Raw genomic sequence first — 26,894 nt, forward strand, 5'->3', positions numbered from 1 at the left:
AGTCTGAACCTTGAAACAGGTTGAATGGTCTTTATCAAACTCTCTATCAACAAAAGCAGCAGATTTAAAAGGGAAACTCTCATATCTTTGGTTAGGAGATGCCTTAAAAGCCAATTTTTGTATCTATGGTTACTAGATGGAAAAAAAAGAATTTGGGTCATAATTCTCCCCATTCTGTGCACTGTAAAGCAAAATGAAGCCTTCATTTGCATTATATTATATTACACTTCAGTCTTTTACAAATTGAGTACCAGATTTAAAAGAGCCTACATATTACAAGGAAAAATTGGCTAATAAATTATTTTTTATTAATAAATTCCTGATGCAGTCTGTTCTGCTGAAAGAAAGAAACCCTCAAAATCTCCCTCCCTCTGTAAATCCATTCTTGGAAGAGAGCTGACATTCCCATCTTCCTGACCATTCAAATGAATAAACCTAATGACAAAAGATGCCAATGACGGCAAATACAGTTTGGGATGAAGACTGCAGAAGGCAGTTGGTCTGGAAAAACAGAGGTGCTGGAGATGATTAATCCAATGCTGCAGGAAGGAACCAGGTAAGAAAGTTTGGAAATTAAGGAAAAAACCCACAAAAAACAATTCTATATTAAGGAATTTTTTGCATAATGTGCATGCTGCCTAGTTCTGGTGATCAAAGTGCTTTATATAATATATATATCATCTGCATCTGTAAACAGGCCAGGGAAACGTGCTATACACACAATTTCATCTTAGACACATACATTGTTAGACACCATTCATTCACTTCGCATTCCTTCCGACGGGAATGCTTCTGTGCCATGTTCTTTCCCTCTCCCACCTGTAGGTGGCCATCATAAGCTACACTTATCAACGAAGTCATTAGCAGGGTTTTCAATACTGTCATATCCAGATAATTAGCAATTTATTTAAATAACCAATTTCGGTGGAAATAATTGCCATGGAATGCCCTGAACCTACTTTTTTATAAACTATAATAAAAGTGTTAAGATAATCCCTGACATTTGCAAATGCCATTAGTTCACCTTTCCTTTTGATAGTGCTATGGCATTATGTTTAAACAATTACCCGATAACGCGGTGGTTTAATGAAACAGTGTAGCAGGCACATCCTTCAAAATGGCCAGAGAATGCATTTATATGCAGAAGAAACCCGAATAAACAGACATGTTTAGAGAGAAAGACTATCCACTGCTGTTATGAGGTTCCCCAGATGGGACACACAGAATTCAGCACACTGAAAACTACAGGTTAGTGCCGAAAGAGCTAGTTCAAGATGGTCCTTGCCACAGCTTTAATGGTGCACCTCAGGATGCAGAGAAGAGTCTTTCACTGCTCCTCATCTATTTCACAGCCTGGGCAGTCCTTCAGTCCATTCCCACTCACACAGTAATTGCCATTTGCCCAAATCACACTAATAATGTACTATTTCCTCAGGCTCTGGCCATTTCCAACCAAAACTTTTAATTATTCATTTACCAAATGGAGCAGTTGAGGGAATATTTGTTTTATGGGGGGGTTCCACAGCAGTTTGCCAACATCCTCAAAGCAATGGCTGACTAATGCTTCATTTGATCCATAATTTGTGATGGGTAACGTGCCAACACTACTGAATCAGTGTCAAAGGTTCTGCTGACTACAGTGAAGCCAGGACTTTACCTCAATAGAATAAAGTGAATGATTTCTGCAGATTCGAAACTGTTTCTACCTCACTCTGCCATCACTGGCCCTTGAAACCACATCGACTGCATTCTACTCGTTTTTGTTAGCGTATTGTGACTGTTACATGCATGGATCAAGAAATTGTTGGTTAATATGAGTATAAAATGTTGTGTTAATATTTTCCCTGCTAATTATTTCCCCCTTTTCATTTAAAAGCTTCTTTCTCATATGACTCTCTTTGGGATACCCCCGGGTTTGAGTTGAACCTGTGACTGGTAAAAAGAAGTCATCATTCTGCTTCCTGTTTCCTTCACAAATAAAAATCAGTGTCCTTTTTAGGCTTTCTTTTGACCATTTCTGAATTTATACTAATGATTATTTATGCTCTTGCAGCTCAAAGTTCATCAAATCACCAGAGTTCTCGTTCAATAAATGTTTGGCAGTCATCAGAGACTCCTCTCAATTAAAAAAGGTTCGAATCAGAGAAAGAGAGAGGGAAAAATTAAATTTTCCTTATCTGTAAATATTATTTATCCAGAAGACCTGGGGGAATTCTCACTCATATTGAGCTTCAGCAGGAAAAATCCCGAGGACAGATACAAATTGTTTTGCGATTGCTGCATAAGCTGGTTAAACATTTTCTAACCGAGCCATTCCCTCACTGAAAACCACAGAGCCACTAAAAATCGATCCTTCTGGTGATCTGCATGAAACCCAGCAGAACATTTTCTGTTGCAATTTAGCAGATGTTCATTATTTAATTCCATTCAGGCTTTCTACTTTGGTTTCACTTGAACCTGGGGATTGTCTCACACTGTGCTGTTCACGTTCTTTCCTTTGCGCACTACAAGGAGAGGGTCCAGCAGAGGCCACAAGGATGCATCTCTCTTATGGGGCCTGGTTAGCCTGGAGAAGAGCAGCCTGAGAAGGGATCTCATCAATGCAGATCAATAGCTCAAAGGCGGGTGCCAGGAGGATGGGGCCAGACCCTTTCCAGTGACAGGACGAGGAGCAATAGCCATAAACTAGCACACACCTAGTGTCACTTCAACATGAGGAAGAGCTTCTTTACATGAGGGTGTCAGAGCCAAATTCTGCTGGGCAATCCTTACCCTCAAAAGATGCAACTGCTTCACTTGAACACAGGGCAGGTCTCACAACCCATTAATATCCAGAGACAGATGTGCTTAACTCAGTCTAGTATCAGTGTTCATGGCTATTTACACAGATGCTTAGAGATCTGTTCAAAGGCAGCCTTGCCTCTGTCAGCCTCAGACCTCAAACCTTTGTTTGAGCTGGTTTTAACCTCTTTAGCAAAAGCAAGTACCACGGTCAACGTGACCGTGGTGCCAGAAAGCAGGATGTCTGTGTACGTCTACCAAACCTGAAGCATCCCTTGCACCGCTGAATAACCACTTGCCTAAGAAGACCATTACAGAAAAGGAAGAACTCATGAAAGTACAGCGAACTGAAGAAACCAGGTCTAGATACCTAGAAAGCTCAGATGAAGTATTTCCTTCTCCCTTTACAGAAGTTAGGATCATTCTTGCCCTATTTCAGGACTTACTGATTTGATTTTATCTATTTTATCTATCTCACCTTATTGCTACCATCAAGTAATACACAATTTTATGTATGGCTATATTTATATCTATTTATAGATATAAAAAATACATTAAAAATGATGTCATGAACACAAAACTTTGTGAAACAAATGACTCCATTTCAGCAGAAAACCCTTTATTTGCCTGTGCAATGGTATGTGTGTCTACACGCACATCTACCATATCATCATTACATATCCATATAATCTCTGTGAGTATATATATATATATACACGTGCACACTCAGTAGCTATATTTCCATATTCACATATACATAAAACAGTGGATGACACGTCCCCTGATAAAACCTGTTATTTCAACACTTCCAGGGAAAAGTGTTAAAATAAATGGCTCATCACATACAATGTGTTAAAATAAATGTTTATTTCAACACGATGTGTATCATAGCCATTTATTTCAACACTTCCCGTTTCTCAAGACTCACACAACCAGGAGAGCTGATAGCTATACCTAAGGTAGTTGAAGCACATAGCCATACTCATCTGCTTGCCATAGGATGAGTAGGAAGCTATCTGACACCTTTTTTTCCTCCCAGCAATAAATGGAAACTACCTACCTTGCCTATTCATGGGGATCTGTATGTGTCTGTAAGCTGGCGGGCTGCATCATCATTTGGAAAGAACAAGGGCCATACCGGAGTATATTGAGCTCTTTGGAAAGCAAGCTCCTGCTGCCAGGGCAGGCTCGGGAAAAGCAGCAAAGCACGGGGGCTTCGACAAGTTCTCTTTGCAGTTCTGGAGTGCAACACAAAGGGATCTGGGCAGGCTCATATGAACAACAGCAGGAACTAGAGCTGTTCATACTGAAGGCTGGAAGGGATGGGATTTTTGTAGGACCAGTTATAATCTAATGATCAAATGATGGGTTGGGAGAGGACAGCTGGGTTCCTGCTCTATCCTGCTGAAAACAACATACTGGGAAGATTCTCCAGCATCCAAGACATGCCACAGTTATGTTAACAAAGAATCTGAAGGATCTATGGAGCAGAAGGGTTACAACTTTAGGTGGTCTTTAAAGTCAAAAATACAGAATCACAGAATCAACTAGGTTGGAAAAGCCCTTTAAGCTCATCCAGTCCAACCATTCCCCAGCACTGCCAAGGCCATCACTAACCCATGGCACTGAGGCCTCGTCTCCACGATGTGTGAACACTTGCAGGGACAGTGACTCCAGCACTGCTCTGCGCAGCCTGTTCCAATGCCTGACCCCCCTTTCAGTGAATATATAGTCATTGGGAGCTTCATGTTGGTGCATTCAGGCTAATGAACTTGCTCCTACACATTGAGCTCAGACATTACATTATATGCCAGTGTTAAACAAGCATCAATTACTTTCTCTGCCAGATTTTAGGAGGAGAGCACAAGAAGATCCCATTCTCTGGTAGTTCCTGCTAAAGCTGGAGGGCACTATGCCTTTATAGCTCAGTCTCCAAGGGACAGAGGCAGGATGGGGATGAAGATGTGTAAAGAATGCACAAAACACACACCAAATCTCCCCAAGTCAAGAGTCCCTCTGAGCAGTATTTACCACTAACTCGCCTGCAATGTTTTCTTACAGCTTTCCTCCTTTGAAAAACTCTCAAAGCATGATTAGAGATTGCCTGGGACATAGTAAGACAGCATGGCCTTAAGAAGATAAATACTTGGTGGGGGGGTTCTCTTTTCTTTTGCTTGTGCTTTCTCTTCCTTGCAATTGCAGGTCTGTTTGCTGCTCTGGAAAGAGCACAAGCCCACAGATTAAACTAATGCCGTGGTAGTGAAGACTTTGCAAGCAGCACACCCTGTCACAAGACTGCTTTGCACCCAGGCAATGAAAAATGGAGACCACAGTTTCATCAACCCACAAATAAATTCAGTGCCTCGAGCCAAGCCCCTGCAAGTGCTAGTTGCCTATACTCAAACATCTCTCTTCCCATGAAGTTATCTTCCTTCACTGTCACCTTTGGCAGAGAAAACACTATAATCATTTTGTAGCAGAATAATGTACAATGCAATGAAAGTTCTCCAGAAAACAAAACGTGTTTTCACCCTTTCATTCTCTTCAGATGTGATTAGATCCAGAGAGGAGACATCATCATTCCCGTGAAGGCACCGCAGGTTGAAAGATTGGGCCTCAGGAGTTGGCAAGATGCAACAGAAGTGCTTTATCCCTAAATATCAAGCAGTTTCAAGAAAGGCAATTGCTCACAGAATCGTAATGATGGACATACTCAGCTAATACCCACTGTAGACAGTAAAACCCTGTATTACAGACACACAGCGCTCAATGACACAAGAACATTTTCTTCTGATTAGGGTGTTATAACCACATAGGTCTCTAAATATTTAGACACTGGTATTGTTGTAATGAAATTACCATGACAATACTTAGTCTTCCAGAAAAGAAAAGGACCGCTCCCTCCAACAGAGACCTGATACCTTGGGCTTTACCTGAGACTTTGGCTGCACAGGGATGACAACTATAAAGAAAGGCTTTTTCTTCTGTTCCTTGTTTTTCATAACCTCCACTGTCATGGGAAGCTTCATTCCATTTCTTTAGGTGAGAGTTTAGAGCAAGCTGAAGAGTTAATGTCTTCATGGAAAACAAAATGATAGCATGTCCATGCTGTGCAGACTATTTGTGAAGCACAAACCCTATTTGTGGAGGCCTTTACTAGCTCTGGATACATTATGGTCAGTGACTAAAATGGTTCTATCAGGCCTGCTTTGTGACCAGCTATGCAACTCAATGCTGATTTCAAGATGAAATTAGACACCTGTATCATAATCTGATTTCTCCATTAATAAAAAATAACAGCATTAATAGGACTAAATATTCATTTCTTTGATGTATTCACAGCAACATAAGGGGATGCAAGGGAATTTAGTGCACTGCTCTTTTAATTGTTATCCATTGAGGGCAGCTCAAGGGGTAAAGGGTATTAATTTATGTACTTACTCATCCCCTTGGCTTCCACTGAATTAAACCAGTAGCCACACAACTCCTAAACACTGGTCTTTTTATCTCACTAAAGAACAAAGGTGGAAGTGGAGTAAATCTGGGTGTGAAGAGAGCAATTCCACCTGAGCAGAAGAGGCAGCAGTCACCCGTCCTGGACACAGATCCCACATTCTTGTTCCAGGATGTCACATTGCCCTTTTCTCTAAACCCGGTGGTAATTTAAAGGAAAGCTCTGTCGAAGGATGCTTTGTAAATCAACTCAAGCGGTCTCCTTTACATACCAATGTCCTGGGCACCTTATTCCATGCATTTTCATGGATGAATTTTTATGCCCATTAAAACCACAGCCTCCAGCGTGGAAAGAAGGCTGTTCACAGAAGCACACAGGACTGCTGTTGACTGTTGCTGTCACCCACAAAGGAATTACATTCTCATCCTTCCTGCTTTTCTCTAACCTAAAGTCAAACATATCTGAAGGAACTGATTCACTCTGGGGGCAGTGTATTTGTCACAACTGGGTTGTTTTCTTCTCCTTGGTCCCGCAGAATTACTAGGAATGCTGAAGGTTATTTTAAGCAATCTATGTACATATGAAAATGAAGAGATCCCATTTGCATGAGCTCTCGCTGACTTAATACTGTGCATGGAAAGCTCCAAGACGAAGACTCACAAAAGCAGAAATGTTCCATGTGCAACTCTAACACATCTGTTCAGCACTGAAAAGCCAGCATTTAAGTCCAAAGCACCAGAGGGCCAAAACAAGTGCATTTCTTGGAATCAAAACAAATGCGGGTAATTGAAGGAAATACTATGAAGCACACAAAGACAGAACAATGCCATATGTTGCACAATGCATCGGGTAATCAATTTAGTGTATATGCCAAATTTACTAGAAGCCCAAATAGGCTTAAGCTCTTTCTTCACAAGATCAGAAAGTGAACTGCAAGCATTACAGAGTGCATTTAAAATCAGAGGGGGAAAAGTGGGATTTTCTTTTTACCTACAGAACCCAACTAAAAATTAATCTCCTAAATTCTAAGCTGTAGCGAATCAGGTCCAAGCTTCACTTTTGATCCAGCTGCTCTCACAGACTTACAGTTTTGGGCCATGGTGTGTTCCACTGCCTAACAGAGAAATGTGATTTAAGAATCATTTTACACACTTCTACTTTAAAGATTTGAAGTCGGGATCGTTTCCTGCCGTCATTTGTGATTCTACACACAACACATTACTGAAGGTCTCATCAAACAGATGCGCAAGCAACCTTGCAGGCATCGTGGTCCTAGATCAAGTATGAATTCACAGTTACAGTATTAAAAAGACAGTAGAAATCCCTAATTCAAGTGGACAGTATCACCTCTGAAGCCAAAGTAAATGGTGGAGGATAACAGTTTTTGGACTTGGGTTACAGTGTCAATGCAGGGACTTGAGCTGTGTTAACCCACCAAGCTTCATCTTGCTTGCCAGAGCATGCTTGTCAATATTTAGCTCCCAGGGAGCACATCATGAGTCTTTACCAAAACCAGCTTAAATACCAAATACTCTGGTGGCTGCTGTGATCCTTTTTCTAACACTGAGATTAAATTGCTGGAATTTCCTGCGAGCTTTTTAAACCAGAGGATGTGTCCCAGATATACCTACTGTAACAAGAATATGAGAAACAGCATTAAGGGATTGCAGTGGTGTTATTGGGGCTTATTAAAACACAGACAAATAACAGATGCTTTACATTAACAGATTGAGGGATATTTTAATGTTAAGCATAAAAATAGCACTTTCTCTTGTGATATCACATTAGAAAATGGATTGGGCTAAAGAAAGATGTGTTTTCAAAACAACCCAAAGCCTTGCCTTCACCAGAAAAACCTGACATATTTACATGCTTAACCACTGCCATTTCATCACAAAGTGGGATATTATCTTAGACATATGACACAGGTACTTACACTAGGAATATACTAACCTCAAGTTTCTGATGCAGTCAACAGAGGGAGAAAGAAACCCACATCATCTCAGAATGCCCATGTCCTTCCAGGGACAAGGGAGAGGTTATCAGTACCTCTTCGGGAAGGGCTCTCAGGCACAGAGGTGTCCTGGTAGCAACTGCAGCACAGGAAGGCAATGCAGACAGCATAAGCAGGAGAGAGCACTACTACTGCCTGCCTTCTCTGCCTGGCAAACTTTTAGCTCAGTGAATCTTCTTTATGAGGAGCAGAGAGAAACAGCAAAAGACACTGGAGATAGCCCTGGAAGGAGCCAAAGTTTGGGAAAGAGATTAAGAGTGTCAATTTCCTTTTGTTTTTAAAGACACTTTTACCACCCCACAATATCTGACTTTAACTGTGAGCTGGAGGTGTTCTTAGAGCTGTAAAACAGCCTGAAAGAAAAGGAAAATAAAGACACAGGAAAGACATCTGTGTGCAGGAGGGAACCCCTTCCTAAAATTCGACTGGACAAGATGCAGCAAGGCTTTGGGTGACTCCCCTTTATGGATACCTTCCCAAGGACTGATCCTCAAACGTGTTTTGATGAACACCAAAGACGCAAGAAATCTCTTCGTTATTTGTTACTGTCCCATGTCACAGGCTTTTCCAAGTCTTTCTTAGGGAAAATAAGTTGCTACCAGATTGTCCTTGGAAGTCTGAGTTCTTCAAATCCCACCTTCGATATGTCCTGAGGAAGCTGCTTGACTTACAGTACAAAGGAATTGATTCTTAAAAGCCTCGTCTGGCAATACCTCCACTGCAAGTCCTCCTGATGCACAGAATTTATTAGGTCATAGAATGAGGAGGATTCTCTGAGCATTCCCTATTAAAATCTAAGCAGCTCTTGAGTGGGCAAATATCCAAATGTTGGTATAAATACCGCCAAAGCTGGTGTATTCAATAGATGGGCTGCTGACATGGCATTAACAGTGTAAGAGCAGCAATAACTGACAGGGAGTAAGATAAGCTCAGCCGAGCCAAGATGTGGACTGGAGTAATCATCTATTCTTTTGAAAACCAATAGGTCACTCAATGTGAAACATACAGAAACGGTTTATATAGAATATAAATGGCTTATATAGAATATATAGAAACATATCGACACAACCATAACCCAGTTCCCCATGTCTTCATCAGCATGCCTGCCTGCAACACACCCCACAAGCTTTCTCCTCATTTTGAGCTGCCTCTAACAAAGTTCTTCACAGCATCAGCCTCACCTCAGTGCTGAGTCAGGTGTGGCACCAGATACTTAAGGGACAGATCTCATGTCATTAAAAACCCTGTCTCCACCTGCTAGAGGTGCACAGTGAATTGCTCATGCTGAAACAGTGGGACACTGTGCTCCACAGTTCTCACTCAGCTCTCACCTAACCCCAACAAAGGTGGTTCAATCCCTGACTATGAGTGTCTTTAGGGATATAAAAAGGACTTAGTAAAGACGGTTATATGGTGCATGTTAATAGGGAAGACATTTGCAATTACCTGGCAATAGAGGAACTGCAAATGGATCATACATTGGAAAGCCAAATTGCTACAGGGTTTTTTTTTTTAGGATCTGTTTGTGTATCCTGGGTGCGAGCAGGGTATCTGCACAGCTCATTCTATACATGGTGTGCTTGCATGAAAAGGCACATTAAAATGCGGGGCACCTAGCTGGCTACCATGTATTAGTTGCATTCTTTTGAAAGGTAGAAAAATGGCTATGAAATACTTTAATAGATGCTTCTGGCAATAACTCATCAGGGATGTTGTGATGTCCAGTGAAATACAAACCCAGGATCTACCCAGTTAAACAAATCTGCTCTCTTTTGTGTCCTGTATTTTATGTGTGAAGTTGGCAACAGGATTTAGTCATCAATCAAGTAGGATACTAAAAAATCCAGACTGTTAGCAAGATTTGGGTGAATTTAGATATATTCTCTGTGGTGAGTTCATCAGAAATCACAGCTAACCAGTGGCAGAACTTTCAAAGGCTGCTCATTACTACATGAGCTTTAAGGTACCTTCCAACTCAAACCATTCTGTGACTCTACGATACTCCGACATGGAAGCAGGACAGCAGCAATAATTGTGTAACTATGTCCTTTTGGTGCTGCTGGATGTAAAGCAATGCCCTGGGCTACAGCTGTTCCAAGGATTATTTCTTCTTATTTTCCCTAAATCCCCCATATCTGATTGCCAAAATACCTGCAACTGGATTAACCTCAGCAAGGAATATTCCATGGAACTGGGAAACCTGCTCTGCAAGCCACTTCCTGACCTATTGCTAAAACACATTGATCCAGTGCGTTCTTAGCAGCAAGACGTTGGTGCCCCAACATCCTCACAGCGATGCCTGAGCCATTGAAGCTACTGAAGTTACAGAAGCAGGCGGAGGAGCAGCACACAGTACACAAGCTGGGGTGTATTGTCAGCAGTGGTAGTATCCCCAAACTGATGACAGAAGACAGTAGCCAGTTGGCCCACCCTGCAATGTAAAACCATAGAATCCAAGCCTGGTTTGGGGTAGAACAGACCTTAAGATCATTCAGTTCCAGGACACCTTCCACTAGAGCAGGGTGTTCCAAGCCCCTGTGTCCAACCTGGCTTTAAACACTGCCAGGGATGGGGCAGCCACAGCTTCTCTGGGCACCCTGTGCCAGCGCCTCAGCACCCTCACAGGGAAGAGCTTCTGCCTTAGATCTAACCTGAACTTCCCCTGTTTTAGTGTGAACCCATCACCCCTTGTCCTGTTGCTACAGTCCCTGATGAAATCATGTTTACTCTTCAGGTAGGATGAGAATATGTCTTCCAGTGAATACAGACAGGCTCTACAACCAATATATGCCACTTGGTGACTAGAGCACATCAATATGCATAGTAAGATATAGAAAAGAACATGCTTAAAACACACCAGGTCAGTACTCCGGGGTTTTAACCTCTGCTGATACAACTGTTAATCAGAATTGTTTACAAACTCTGCCTGATTCCTGGGTTTTGGGGGAATTATAATGAGGATTTCTGCTCTGTGACTGACAGGTACAGTTGGTAATTTCCATGGAAGACAGTTGCCTCATTGATCACTCTCAAGTACCACCTGTACCACAAACCCTGCTGCTGGTTCAGGTGCCAAATAACAAGTCAGCAGAAAAGAAAATGATGGGCCATGCACAATCAACAGCAGGGAGCTTGCAACACTGACAGGTATTCATGTGAATTTGGACCCTACTGCCTCTGTCAGGTCTTTCCTCTGCCTCCAGTATTGAAGCTCCCTAAACTTCCATAATGGAAGTTTGAATCCATCACGCACATACACTGTAACAGCGTCACATGTAGATGGTGACCGGTCACTAGTGGTGTCCCTCAGGGCTCAATATTGGATCGGTGTTGTTTAATATTTTCACTGATGATCTGGATGAGGGGATCGAGGGCACCCTCAGTAAATCTGCAGATGACGCCAAGTTGGGTGGAAAGGTTGATCTGCTGGAGGGTAGGAAGCTCTAGAGGTGCATCTGGGCAGGCTGGATCCATGAGCTGTGGCCCATGGGATAAGGTTCAACAAGGAAAGTGCTGAGTCTTACTTAAATGCCAGGTATTTTTCAGATAAATAATTCATAAGATACTTAATGTGGTTATGTTTAAATCACCGCCAAAATGAACGGTAATAAGTTTTTATGAGAGAAATATCGTTTTCAACACAATGATCTCCAAAACACAACGCAGTTATAGTTTGCATGTGGTGCATTCACTCTACCCACTACTGTAACCAAGTTTAAATACAAGCCCCTGCTTTAAAATGCTTTGACATCTCTTTTGCTCTCTCTGTTCACTTCCATTCTTTGTTAATCAGACTGTGTCTCCGAGTCACTAACTATAAGAGCCCCTTTTACTTTATCATGTTAATCCATACCACTATAAAGAACTTATTTCCCTTTTTCCTTACCTGTACCCAGATTAAAACTGCACATTCTTTCACCCATGCTTGGGCAAGCTTGGCCACAGTCATTCTCTCTTATTTCTTCCCATATTATGTTCGAGTAGAACTTACGATTTTATCTGAATTGCCCTCTGCCATTTGCCTTTAGCAGCCATCAGTAAGACTCAACAGCTTAACAGCTATCTGTTTATTAAAAAAAACCCACTCATCTGGAAAATTAATTATTTCAATTGGACATATTCTATACGAGCTTTGATGCAAACAGTAAATCCAGAGTGTTCAACAACACTGGTTTAGAGATTAACCTAATTACAGGCTATTAAAACAGGAGAAGATCGTGACTGAGTTTCTAACACCCTGCACAGACCAGCAACAGTTAATGACGATTTGATGGTTTTCTAGGAGTTTGGAACAAACACTTGGCTTTTAGTCTGAGAGCAATGCTGGCCATTTCTATCTGATGCTTGGGGGATTCAGCCAACTAACAGATACATTTGGTGAAGAATCTCATTCTAGTCATGCCCTCCCTTCCTAATTTCCCTTTTCACTGTTTTGTCGTCTTTGCCTGTTCCTCAGGGAACCGAGTGATTGATAGCCTAATCCAATGACTGTATTACAGCTGCCTCAACTTGGACTCTTTTCCTTATCATTAGCAGTTAGCCTATGGTTAAATTCACAGCTCACTGCTTGGTACAGCCCCTGAGATTTAAGGGTCTGGCCTTTAGAAAATATTTAACATAAAATTGAAATCTTGACATACTGAGGATTCAGTTCTCTGCAAGGCTTCTTTAATTAATCCGACGCACTGTACCATTGTTCCATGCAAGGCTGTGACATGGTGAACTGTCACTGGAGCTCACGGAGATGTGTAACTCCAAATTAAACACTCGCACGGACCTACGCCGCGTTCGCTTCCCGCGTACATGAGCACGGACGCGAGAATTCAAATGCAATCTCTAACAATACTAAAACACAACCCAATTACACATCGGGAGCAAAGACTTTCCATTCATTTTGAGCTTGGAATGAGCTCTTTTTTTGCGAAGTGAGAGGAGGAGAAAACCACGGCTTTGTTCCAACGCTGCGTGGAAGGACTCGCGCTTCATTCTTGTCCCAGGATTTGTTTCATCTTTGGGTGAATGAAATCAATTCCCATCATTCTGAATCAACTACAAAAGCTTCCTGTGCTAAAAGTGTTTTCGTTGGGGGACAGAAATTGGCTCCAAAAAATACGAAAAGTGGGGTAAAAAAAAAATCTGCTTATTTCTCAGACCTTAATCTGAAGAAGAATACTTGGGTTTAAACAGCGATGGGAAGGATGGGGACCTTGATCTATGCTGTAAACCTTTGCCCTACTTCCAGGCAGTCGATGAGCCGCAAGCTCCTATGAAAATGGCAGCTGAGTCCCAGATGAAAAATTATGCATCTCATAAACTGCTGCTCTGCTGAAATGTCAAGCTATGGCAGGGCTGTACCTCAAACTCAGCGCTTGGCATTTTCCTTCTGTCTGCTTTGTTGCCATGAAGCAAACATGAACAGTGAGGATTTGTGTAGGGCAGGTAGCAGGCGAGCTCCCTGTCAGAAATCTATTATTAGGGCTTTGATCTCTCCTACACAGACCAGTGACGGCGGAGCACTAAGAGAAATCACTGCTGCAAGGACACGGTGGAAAACAGAGGGCTCTTTGTGAATCAGACATAATAGATGCAAATAAGGGCTTTTAATGGCTGAGCTACACTTAACAGCAATAATAAAGCAAAATTAAAATCACACTATGGCATATAGATTTTATTTTACTCCTCTCCACACAGTTTTATAACTATATCTTAATGCAAATAGTCTTTAACTCTCAGTAAATATTTCTATTAAACAGAAGTGCCTATACATACATGCATTTTGTTTTGTTGCCAGTGCTAGGCAGCTTTTCATTCATTTCTATTGACCAAACTCCACTGAAAGAGCTGGGGTTAGTAAAGTGAATGCTCGGGGTTTATTCCCCCCCCCCCCCCTTAATGATGTGTCATAAAATTCAAAGGCAGCCCTTATTATTAGAAGTTCAACTTTGCCTCTTCCAATGTAATTCATACATTTCAAATTAGAATATACGCCCCTATTAATAACGTCCATTATTCATAGAATGTGTATATTTGAATGTAATGAAGTAATACCTGCAAAGCAGCCCCTTAAAGGTCACAATTGCTGTTGGATGGTGTTCTTTCTTTAAAAACCAGACAGCTGCACTAACTTACCTCAAAAGTAACTCAAATTAACTGCAACAATTATACGTCCCTACATTTAATGACTGAACCTGCTAGCTATGAATATTCATGCTGACATCCCTTGTGGTCAGCTACGAAGTTAGAACACACAACTTTCTGAATCCCTCTTGCTCTGAAAACCATACAAAACTATGTACAATCTATTCTGTGCAAATAATGCCAAAAGTACCGCAGAATGGACTACCTGGAGAAAGCAATAACAGTACATTGACATGAGGTGCTCCAGCTACTACTGTAAAATACTGCAATAGTTTTGCATTAAAAGGATCCACAGCAAGTGCACCATGGAGAGATTTGCTTTTAACCCAAGTTTTTTGCAAAGTCCAGCGTATGGATTTATAAATGTATCCCCTAAGGATCTGGCTTCCAGACAAAACCAGAGAAACAAACAGATGACAAAGAACAAAAAGGCCCCATGGAAATTCAAACAGCAGCGCTGCTCTATTTTGCCTGCAATAGATACCCTATTGTGCTGCAATGTGATGTGCTTTATAAAACACATCTGGAATATGGAAGCACAGGATGAAAGCTTATGGAAAAACTTTGGGGTTTCAGTTTTAAAAGACATTTAAAGGAAAGAGATCTCAGGAAAGCATGCAGCTGCTGACAGTACAGTACCATTCCTCTGGGGAACCCGGCATCTTATTCTAATAGCTACAGAATAATTTATATTTCTATAAAGTAATTTAGACTTATACAGACTAGAAGAGAGCCAGAGGACATTATTCTTTATGGGGATAAACCCCCTGAATTAGCTTCATTTTAAGAAACAATATTTCATAATATTAAATAGTCAATCATTTGATTGCATGCATATAGGAAGAACTCGGGGTAAAATCCCATGTCAAACCTGAAATACTATCGGATCAATTCTAAAAGCTCCTTTTAATGGAAATCAAAGTGTGCCTCTAATCCTGTCAACACATATGATAGTTACACACGTTGGGGAGCCATAGCTTCATTTTAGTAGTTTTCTTCCATCATAAGGGCTGATTTCCCATACCAAATTTTGGAGGCTTCATTCCCACTTTTTGAGGAATGGGCAGTTCCCAGAACCTTATGAAAATGGATGAAGACTGGAATCCTCTAAGCACAGGTCCTCTCACATAACAGGGCCACACAGGGCTACCATAGCCTTTGGGCTCAGCTGAGGCTCTGTAGTGCCAATTAGAAATGTTTTTTCTTTAGAAAACAACCATTTGTCAAAATTCAAGTGAAATCTTTCCTGCAAATCTTGTGGGTTTTTTTGGCACCAGGATAGAGGCAGGATGGGAAAAGAAACCCCAGGGCGATTTCACCATGTCAATAGTTGGAGGGCAAACTTGGAATCCATGTTCACACCTGGGATTTAAACCTGGCTCTCCCAAGTCAGGCTCATGCGCAGGTCAGCGAGTGCGCATCCTGTGAGAGCTGTTCCACTTTGTATTAATCATTCAGTACTCGCAGGGAAGTAGAGAAGAGAGAGCCTAATCCTACAGTCTAGTGGTCAAACATCCACCTGGGATACCGAGATCCTTCCCTGTCAAACCCACCCAACAGCATGGAGGGGAGGAAGGAGGAAACAGCGATGCCTCTTACAGCTTAGCCATTTCCAGATGATCAAATTACATCAAAACAGGAAGAAAACACTGACTGCGACAACTCAAAGCTAAATGAGGGTTTTCAAGTAATCTCATTAAGTGTCTCTGGTTTTAAAGATGTTCTCAAAACATGGCAGGGTCTGGCAGCGATGTTCAACTATTTTTTCTTGTTATTTGTATGGATGTTACACAAACCATAGGAAACCATCACTTAGGAACTGAAAAGAAATCCTCTTTTCAGTATCTCTGGAATAATGAAGGACAGGCCTCCTGCATACAGCTGCTTCCGCATGAGGTAGATGAGAAGAAGAGGCCAAGTTCCAGTACTCCATAAACTGTGAGCAATCCCTCATTGGCTGGGTGATGCTGAGGGCCAGCAGCTCTGAGCACAGCTACATTTCAGACCTTACCAGCACCCTTGACCACAGGGACTCTGCGCTGAGGCCTCCTTGGGGCTGGTGACTATTGGTGATACACCACCAGGATCACTGCACCCTGTGGGACACAGACTCTTCCTGTACCTCTGTGCCAAGCCAGTCTCATTTCTAGTCCAGAAAAGAACTGAAATCTGTGCGACTGGAAAAAGTCCAGCATTTGAGATACAGCTTGGCTATGCACTCTATCTGCTCTAGGTTTGTGCACTAGAGAACATGATAAACCAGCTGTGCTTTGGTAAAACACATGGAAAATGGACCAGGCTTACTGCTTTTATAATAGCACTGCCTTTCACTTAAAAGATTAATTCTCTCTTGAGAGGAATTAGTTGAAGAAACAACAAAAACTTCCCGACTCCATCAGGTAATAAACCAGAAACAAGACGTGGAAGCACATCAAAACAGAAAACCAATACTTGACACTAGGAAGCAACTTTCCTGCTGGGACTGCAGAGCACTTCCCAGCGCAGCCTGTAGGCACTGATGTGGTGTGACTGCCATTTCACAGACAGGAGGAACAAAGCACGGAAAGGTCAAGTGTCTGGCTGCAGGCCACGCATCTCAGCGCTGACATAGCCAGACCAGACCTCAGAATGTGGTCGCCCTGCCCCTCGCTCTGACATGACAAGATGGTCTGCTTGTAAGCATGCTAGCTCTCTCCACTTAAAATTGCTTTCCTGCTTGCATTAAACTGTGTACTGCTATAACCCTGATGGCCAAGGAGAAAGCGCTGTGATGTACTGCAGAGCCCATTGATGTTACTGGCTACATATTGACTCCCAGTGGTTTTCATGTATTTTAAAGAACCAGATTTGCATCATGGGCAATGGTGTACCCAAAAATGACATTGTCTATCTCCTATGATGGATCACAGAATCAATTACGCAGGAAAATACCTTGAAGATCATCAAGTCCAACCTTTACCCCAGCACTGCCAAGTCCTCCATTAAACCATGTCACTAAAAATACATTTTGATACTGCATCCATATAAATATCAAATAAAGAACTTTTCCTCAAGTCCCACTTACAACAGACTATAAACTCCAGAAATACTGGTGCCTCCTCCCTTATAGCCAAGCACCCAGGTGCCACTGCAACCTCCACTACACCCATGTGTCAGCTTTGTGCCACAGAGACACTTTTCCTAACGCAGTTATTTGATAGATTTTATTAGACAGACTTATGGTAGGAAGGCCTATTCAGAAACTGCAACTTCAATGAGGCAATGCGAATAGTGTTACTTATATAAAATACTACTGCAATAGTTCTGTTATTAATTTTTAATGCACAGCCCCCACTGTGACCTCCTTTATTCTTTGCCTGTCAACATGGCAGGCTAGAGAAATTGAAATGGGCTGTAGCTGTTCTGCTCTTGTTCCCCTCTTCCTCACATTTTGCATAATATGAAGATATAACATCTTACTGGAGTGTCACTGTGAAATAATCACCGTGCAATAGGCATAATGATTGTTATCTCTTTCTTCCTTTTCAGCCTCCTTGAAAAAATCCCAAATTCCATGTAGTTATCTAAGGCAATGAGGCAATTTTCCACTGAATACACTCATCTGAATTAAAGTTTGTTTAAAAGTTCTCTTTTGCTGCATTTCTAAGGATAACACCAGTCACATAAAATACAGCATTTTTTTGCCTGTCTGGTCTCTTCTCATTATGTTTTTTGGGGAGAGGTAGGAGGCACGTCTGATAAAACAGTGTTTGACTCAATCAGGGGGATGCTGTTACTTCTGTTATGTATATTTACTGCTACCTCTATCACCAAGGAGACTAATCTCCATACCAGTCAAGTCAAGAAGCTCACAGTATTGTCTTCGCAGGGCCAAGTTCATGTTGTCACAGCAACAGAGTGCACAGGGTCAATAGATTAATACATTAGTGTGCGCACGCACTGAACTTGAGTGCATAAGTTTCACTGCTGGTTTGAAAATGAAACTGTGAAGCAGGACTTGGAAATACTTCCTACGCAAGCTCTTCTTGTGTGTTACAATAAACAGGCTACAAAATATGCATATGTTTGCCTAATACAGTCTATCATTTTTAGCCCCGGGGGAAGAGGAGGAAATAACCTCCTTGGCAGAGGTGCCCTCGGTGGGAAGGAGGGAGGCTATGAAACACACACTGCATTTGGGTTGTTGATATTTCCCCCTGCGATGCCCTTTCATTAGCCTCTGTCTAACGTGGGGCCTGACAATTGTGACAGAATGAAAAATCTGAGGAAAAGCAAGGGTCACCAGAGAAGAGATTTCCTTCCCTCTCCAGCGACCCCATCACAGGATTCTGATGCAGCACTTCACCATTAAGGAAAGGGCAACCCAAGAGCCTTCACACTTAATCTGTTCCATCTGTCATGGCTTCGAAACATTGACCAGCAGTGAGCTTTAAGGACTCGGTGTGACTGCAGACATGATATTCTAGCCCACTACAAGCACCTCCTGATGTTTTGAAAGCCTCCAAGGAAGCAGCATGCATCAAAAAGGGCAACACCTACCTGACACGCCACCATATGTGGTCCTCAGGCCCCCGCCGACTGCTGGCCAAGGTGTGCTGTCTGCTTTCAGTCCCATCAGTCCCGACACAGTGTTGGTGGCTGTAACACCATCTGCGCCACCTGTGAAAGAAAAGGTCAGTCGCTTTTTGTTAAATCATGTGTGTAAGGACAAGAGAGACAAAAATACAACGGGAAAACTGCGAAAGTGTGAAATAAGGAGAAATTCAAACAAACAGCTGAAGACAGAAAGCAACAAACTGTACGGGGATGCACAGGGCCAATTCTGGGCTGCTAAATTTAACATGAGCTTCAAGACAGGCTGCAAGAGCTGTAAGGGATAGGCTGGGGCTGACAGGCAGATCTCTGCCCTGCGGGTGTGTGGGACAGAACCTGCCACAGTGGTTGGCTGATCCTTGGAGGTGCCCCAGCACAGAGGTCACCTCCTCCAACCTTGTGAGGAGCGAGATGAGCGATGTGACAGAGAAATGATGACCACGGTTCAAAGTGATAGATTCCTACTTGCAAACTTCATTTCCTGACAGGCTGCACTTTAAGCTCTATGGCAAAAACCCAAGCCACATACCTTCAAATGGTGTATTTCTGTTTCCTCAGGACAGACACACCATTTTCACTATTAAATGGAGGAATAGGGGAGTTTACAGTGATACGGTAAACGTAAAACTATCACAGAAGCGTGCAGATAAACACACACACACAAGCATGTCTAACTTACTGTCTAATACAGTTCTTGTCATATATTGCTACATTCTAGAAGCATGAACACAATCACGAAGCCTTTGATCGCTGTGCTCATTCTAAACACCTCAAACTCTCTTCACATTAGTTTCTGGTGCTGTTTGTTGTTATTTCAGCAACTGCCCTGTCTTACCCCATCCGGCAAATGAGTAAATCTGCACAGCTTGTGCACTGGAGTTGGTTACCTTCCTGCGCAGCCATTGCAATATTCGCAATATCAGTGACATTTGGGGTCAGCTTGGCAAAGAAAGGAATCTCAACAGCTTGTCTAACCCAGCGACAGATGTTCCGTACCAGCTCTGGATCCTGTTCAAATAGGTCAGATAAATATAGGACATAATTAAAAGTAATAAGAACAAAAGACAGATCAAGGAAATAGAAAACTTTGCTGTAAATGGCTATGCAGCGATTTTGTGAAATTACACACCAGGGCTCAACCTCATCTCATTAGTTAACTTATTTCAGACACATCGAGGAACCGCAAAACCACTGCAGAAAGGTTAGATCACAAAAAAAGGAAGATTAGCTTCTTTTTTCCCCCCAAAAGACAGAGATGTCACAAAATGTTCCCTTCCCACAGAGGGAAAAAGATCCTTTTGGATGACAGAGATTTTCTTTACCCATCGCTTTTCAGCTGTAATGACTGAGTCTATATAACATATATTGAACGTAATCAGAACCCTATCAAATAATGTGAAACCGAAGCATTGGCTGCTCATGCCTTGATCAGAACAGCAAGGATGAGGCGAGCTTACAGAGCTATCAGAATGCAATTCAGCATTTCTGAACTCTCCTCTGACTTAGGAGAACAGCTTGGGATGGCCACAGTGTAAATGAAAGATCGAAATCATCTCTGCTAAAGCCAGAAATCGAATCAAGTGTTGGCTTTTCCTGATTTCCAGGCATCTACTTCCCTTATGGAATACATCTCATGTAGACAGTAATCAACTATCCTTTCCATTGCAAACAGCTCAGTGGAACTAACGTTCTGCCTCTGGCACATAGAGTGGTTGTTTTTCAATATAACTTTCAGGGTATGGGTTGTTGTTTTTTTCCGTTTGGTACCGATAATGGCCTTCAACAAATACTTTAAAACCTGCAATAGTGATGCACGTAGATGTGATGCAGTTAAGAACTGAATGGTGCTATTACAAGACTCAGTACAAGTGTAACCACTGGGTAGGCAAATTGGTACCGCAGCACTGGTACCGCAGTGGGAAAATCACTTCCCGGTCATGAAGTGATTTTCCTTCACTTACTATTCTGAAGAAAAAATAAGAGGAAATAGGGAAAATGAACAAAATAGGGAAAATGAATAAAAGTGAACACAGCAGATATTTACATTTACTGAATCGCTCCAAAAATAAAGTCTGTTGCATCAGAACAATTGGATACTGTAAAACCTCACAGAGCTGCATTGCTATGTTGTGACTGAGAACGGGATGAGCCTAAATGAAGTTTCAAGAAATCCAGTGGAAACACAGGAAATAACCCCTTGTTGTGTTTTCTTTTTACATCAGTGGTTAAGCAAACAAATCCGCCTCCACACCCCCCCCCACCCCCCCCGGCTGTGTTCCTCGAGAGCACACAGTGCTTGACATGAACAGTAAAACCCTGAGACTTAGCTGTGCCATTCCAATAAAGACAGTGACCTCCCCGCCCATGCAGCACCCATGAAATATGGATGAGCGCTGCACTGGTAGGATGAGAGTAGCTGTATCTTTGACTTTCATTTCTGTTCTGAATTTCCTTGAGGCCCCATGCAGAAATGAGACATGAATTGTGTATCCTTTATGTTAATGATTCTCAGGAATCCTTGTGCTACCGTTCAGGAGGTTGGCACCACATAACTCATTACGCTGACTTCAGCGAGCTAAGATTGCTGCCATAGAAATTACACACACTAACACATACAAATAATACAATTAGTTTAATCCATGTTGAGTAACTTATTGGGAAGAGCTCTTTCCTTTGTACAAACCCAATTCCCATCCTAACGAGTCTGCCTGACTTAATAAAGAATAATTTGAGCTTTTTTTCTTTTCCAGAAGTAAGTAAAGACCTAAATTTTCCATCGATTCTGCTTCTCCCACACCCAGATTAATGCAACAAATGCAATGAAAGGGTCTTCAATTTCTCAAGCTACTAAACAGATTAACTATCTGATAGCTTGGCACATGCTTAGAAAAAGACCTTTTGAAAGGCTCGCTTGTATTAGCCTTGGAAACCTGCCCGGATTTAGTACCCATAAAACCACAGGTAAATTCATCGGAAAATAAGTGGAAAACTCAACCAAAGGAGGTGAAATCTTTGATTTTCCTTCACTTCATAGCCCAAGGAAAAAGGATGTTTTGTGAGGAAACAGGGAAAAATGAACAGAAGATAACACAGTGCTTTGCTGCAGAGTCACTGAGAGCAATGGGAAAGGTGTTGAATAGTATATAAAAAAATTGATAAATTCCATTAAATCTGACAATTTTGGAATAAAACAGGCATTTCTAAAGCTGATCCCTCCTCCTCCCCCCCCATCCTTTGTCTAATTTGTTGCTCATTAAATAAATATCATATAAAGATTATGTTAGATACCTTTAAAAGAATACTGGTTACCCTTGTGCCACCCCACAGACAATTAAAAGATTCACAAAGAGGAATACATCCCCACCTGTTTTTAACTGTAACATCACCCTTTATTTTTTAAATCATCAAGAAAACCCCATTAATTTTCTATTTGCACTGAGGACTTGGAAAAATGCATTATAAGGCATCAGGTGCTGGAGAGGGACTCTTCATCAGGGACTGTAGTGATAGGACAAGGGGTGATGGGTTCACACTGAAACGGAGGCAGTTCAGGTTAGCTCTAAGGCAGAAGCTCTTCCCTGTGAGGGTGCTGAGGCTCTGGCACAGGGTGCCCAGAGAAGCTGTGGCTGCCCCATCCCTGGCAGTGTTCAAGGCCAGGTTGGACACAAGGGCTTGGAGCAAGCTGCTCTAGTGGAAGGGGTCCCTGCCTGTGGCAGGGGTTGGAAATGGATGAGCTGTAAGGTCCTTTCCAACCCAAACCAGTCTGGGATTCTATGATTCATTTTGCCTTATTAATTTTGCTGATTCAAGGCTTCACATCTACTTGGCTTTCTGAAAGATTGACCCCAATTTCCAAATTGCATTGACTGATTCTAAGCAGAGATTAGATTTATACAACATTCAAGGATGAGCATGTTACTTGTAAAAGAATGAACCTTGAGGCCAGTAAATCACGCTAGAAACAAAACCTATCACTGCTAATACAACATAAATCTCTTCTTTTTACCACAATCCAACTTTATGAAAGTGCCTGCGGCTTTTACCATTGATAAAGTGCTTGATAAAGCCTGCATAGTTAAGAAACATTTTCTAAATGGTTGCTATGTAAAATGTTATTAGGTGTAATTAAATCAACAAACTAAAATATTCTTCTGCTTCATGTAGTACAGGATTTTACTGCTTTTGTTGCTACAAATTATCTTCTTCTATTACCCACAAGCAGGTTTGTTGGTTCCCTCATTGATGATGATACAGAGCAATGTATGTTTAGCATGTTTTTGCTCTGTGGGTCAATCCAGAAGAACGAACAGTGTTTCGGTGGGCTGTAGCCTCAGTTGAGGACACAATTCATTTATCTGCTCTATTTTTGTTATCATTGTCTTTTAAACAAACAGTATTTCAATGAGAGCTTGGTCAAACGACCATCGACCAAAATGTAACACTGATTCATGCACCGTTACCTCCATGAATCTGTTGGCAATTTAACACCACACAAAGTCTCTTTTGGTATGAGATGTACAGAACTGTGTCTTCTGTCTTCCTGTCCTTAATCAAATATTGCTTGTTTATTCCAAAGGCACGGGGGATTTCAGTGGTAGAGGCGTTGCCTTTATACTTCCCTAAAGCAGCTGTACAGAGCCATTTTGCCTGAATATTCATTATAGCCTTGGGCTAGATGGAACTTTTAATCCTAACCAGTCATTGCCAATGGGTGGATATACTAGAGGAAAAACAACCATTCACCTTTTTTTTCCCCCTAAATGATCACGATAAGCTTAAGTACAACCATAACTGTAAGTCCTCAGAAATTAAAGCAGCAAGTTGTCTACTGATTGCATTTGGCACTGGTAATGAGATGAATCCCACGTCCTATCACCCCCAAGGCAGATACATCCTGCTTGTTTAAAAAGGAGTGTGAAGACGCTGAGCATAGAGTAGGTCACCTCTCCTTGTATTTCATGGAAAGAAATAAACTCATGACAAGATTACCACAGAAATGTCTGACTCTGGGTTTCTGGAAGTCTTTATTGTGCCCTGTTTTCAGTGCTCTGGCAGAATCCTCGTTTTTACACTATGCTGCTACTGCATGATCTTTACACTGTATCCACAACACCTCTCAGAGGCAGGGAAGTACTATTACAGCTGCTTAGTAAATGGGAGAGAGGAGAGGCAGACTGAGGTGCACCTCCTCAAACACACCTTGCTTCGGTGCCCAGCTTTTACTAAGTCAATTGCATACAGGTCAGAAGAGGTTTGTCCGGTAGAAGACTGCCCTTGATCCTTCAGAATACCTTAAACCGTGTGATACTTGCTACATGCACAAAAGAAATGTTCCTAATATTTGAATCTAATCAGTTTTTCAGAGTATCTGAATAATGCAACAGAGAGAAATACAACTGCTTTAGGGTCAAGAACATGCTTTTGTGAACTACGCAAACAGTCCGTGGGAAGCACAGATGTGTGAGGGAATGTACATATGCATGTGTGCATATATAAAGAATACAAATGTCAGTCTGAAAGATGCCATAAAAATAAACCTGTGACAGAGTTTTCCCCAAGAACTTCAGAAGGAAGGTGCCCACTCAGTAGAGCAGCTGAGCTGATCCAGTCTAATTCATGCTGCAGAATATGGACAATACCATGCAATCTTCAGTCCACCTCCTAATTACTATCACGGTGGCAGTTCTGTCTCACTAAGAACAAAGTAAGGATCTTTGCAATTGTGGAAAGTATAGACGTACAACTCTTCTCAGACTGAATCCTGATTTTACATATATATGAAGGTTTTCTTACATAGGACTATAGCAGTTATTATTACAGGTCATGCTGGTGATTTGTGCAAGTCCATTCTCCTGACTAGCGGGAACAGAGAATGTTGCAAGATATATTAGGACCTTGCATGTGAAGTTCTTAAATCTCAGCAATCACTGACTACAATGACCTAAACAACAAAGATTCAGGAATCAGAACACCTGATTTAATGCAAGCGTAAGTCTCATCTTCCTCATAAATACTTCATGGCCACAGAACTAGTCACATATGTATCTCTTGCAACTGAATTTCATGGCTAAATCATGCATTATGTCAATGTGTTTGCAATTTTAAAAGCTGATTCTAAGTTACGGGACTTATTTTATCTTTGCATAAATTGAATACACATGAAGCTGACATGGGATTTGTTATATATAGTTAGTAAGCAAGTGGCACCAAGAGTCCCTCATCGGGGCGTTCTGGTGACAACTTCTTTCTATAAAGGCTCTTCAGGAAGTATATCTTGTAGCCCTCTAACATCTATTAGCATTGGAGGGATCTCCAGTTAACTTCTTCACTCAGCACAGTAGATCCATTTTCCAAACTCGTATGGATAGCTATGGGAAAAGGAGGGAGTGCTTTTGTCTTCAGGAAAGATGCAGCCTAAGAAAAACTTTCTAAGTGAGAATTTGCAAGCTCTGGCTTTTCAATTTCTTTCACATCCTATAATCACTTTACTCTTTCATTCAATAGTCTACAAGGCAAGAGCTAAACCTGCTCTCAGTCAAATTGCTGTCTGAGCGCCCACGAGGACTCAAATGCACCCTCATGTGAAAAACAAGAAAGAAGAATCTTCCTCCATCTGTGGATAACCTCCACGCAACAGGACCATGCCACCTTTTCCTTGTGAACATTACAGCAGCACTACCTGCCACAGCCTGCACTTGCAGGCAGGGCCGGGACACACTGGGGCAGCTTTGGAAAAGGAGGAATGATCATTTCTGTAGATTATTCACCTACTCAATCCACTCCAGCAGCTCAACACGCAGGTCTGGATCAGCATCTTTTACAGACATCCCACAGATGGGCTGAGCCTGATAAGCTTTAACTTTTTATATGTGTCTATCACGTATTTCCTTTCCAGATCAAACATGAATCCAGAAATTCATGAGGAAATCAGAATTAAAAAAAAAAAATATGGGAATTTCAGCCTTAAGCATTACAAATTAATGGCATAGAATCACAGAATCCACTAGGTTGGAATAGACCTTTAAGCTCATAAAGTCCAACCTTTACCCCAGCATTGCCAAGTCCACCACTAACCCAGGGCACTGAGGGCCTCGTCTGTCTTTAGAATTCACCCTGTACTGTATTACTATTGATCTTTTCCACAGCTATATTTTCTCCCTCCTCCTCCAAGACATCCGACATTGCCTTCATAAAACTCTCTCTCTTGAAACCTAGCCCAAATTTCAGCATTACCTAAATATAGAACTGCAGTCAATCACTAGAGCAGAAGAGACACCATTCCTGAACCTCATGGCTAATTTTACTGTCTTCTCACATCCAGAAAAGGGCAGTTTGGGTTGTGCAGTTGTCCCATTTCAAACTTAATTAAAGCTAACAATTTGTTTAAATCCTGTCAAACGAAAGGAAGATTTCCCAGGACAGAAGATGAGCAACTCTCTGCTTCCCATCCAGAGTGGAAAAAATGCTTCCTCATTTCTCAGGAAATTTGACAGCTTTTGGTTAACATCTATTGACCGCAGCTGTCAGAAAGAAAGAAATGAGGCAGTTTAACCTAAGGCAGGAATAACAGTTTTCACTGCTGTGTGTGAAACTACCTCTATATACTAGGATGAAATTAAGAAAATGGCTAAAAAACTTCAGAGGCCAGCTTGGTCAACCCCCCCAAACTGTAGCTGCTGGATGAGAGCTTGTATCCTTCTGGCTAGAATCTAGGATATGACGCGATGTGACACCAATGCCACAAAATAAAGCTTTGAGAGATGGCAGCACGTGAATTCAGGGCTCTTTTCTGGTCAACAGTATTGCCTTTTAGCATGAGGCCCAAAGTGTAAGAAGGTAGTGGAAGCCTTTACTACTAGTAGAGAAAAAAGAACCCCCAAACCAAGCTAACAACTTCAAGATCTCATTGGACAT

The 26,894-nt window shown here is 41.8% G+C and overlaps 1 protein-coding gene across 3 annotated transcripts in view; it reads right to left on the minus strand.

The window, feature by feature from the left end:
- DPYD (dihydropyrimidine dehydrogenase) overlaps positions 1 to 26,894 on the minus strand; it is a 346,003-nt gene that overhangs the window by 67,851 nt on the left and 251,258 nt on the right. For all 3 annotated transcript variants that reach the window (XM_057402775.1, XM_057402774.1, XM_057402776.1), the window contains 2 exons: positions 19,868 to 19,988; positions 18,927 to 19,046 (listed from right to left, as the gene is read on the minus strand). In XM_057402775.1, the coding sequence (XP_057258758.1) occupies positions 18,927 to 19,046; positions 19,868 to 19,988 (241 nt within the window). The remainder of the gene's footprint in view (positions 1 to 18,926; positions 19,047 to 19,867; positions 19,989 to 26,894) is intronic.

Source organism: Pezoporus wallicus, unplaced genomic scaffold (genome assembly GCF_028554395.1).
Source record: "Pezoporus wallicus isolate ANWC-B61680 ecotype Strahan unplaced genomic scaffold, APGP_CSIRO_Pwel_v1 contig_8333, whole genome shotgun sequence".
Taxonomy (NCBI): Eukaryota; Metazoa; Chordata; class Aves; order Psittaciformes; family Psittacidae; genus Pezoporus; species Pezoporus wallicus.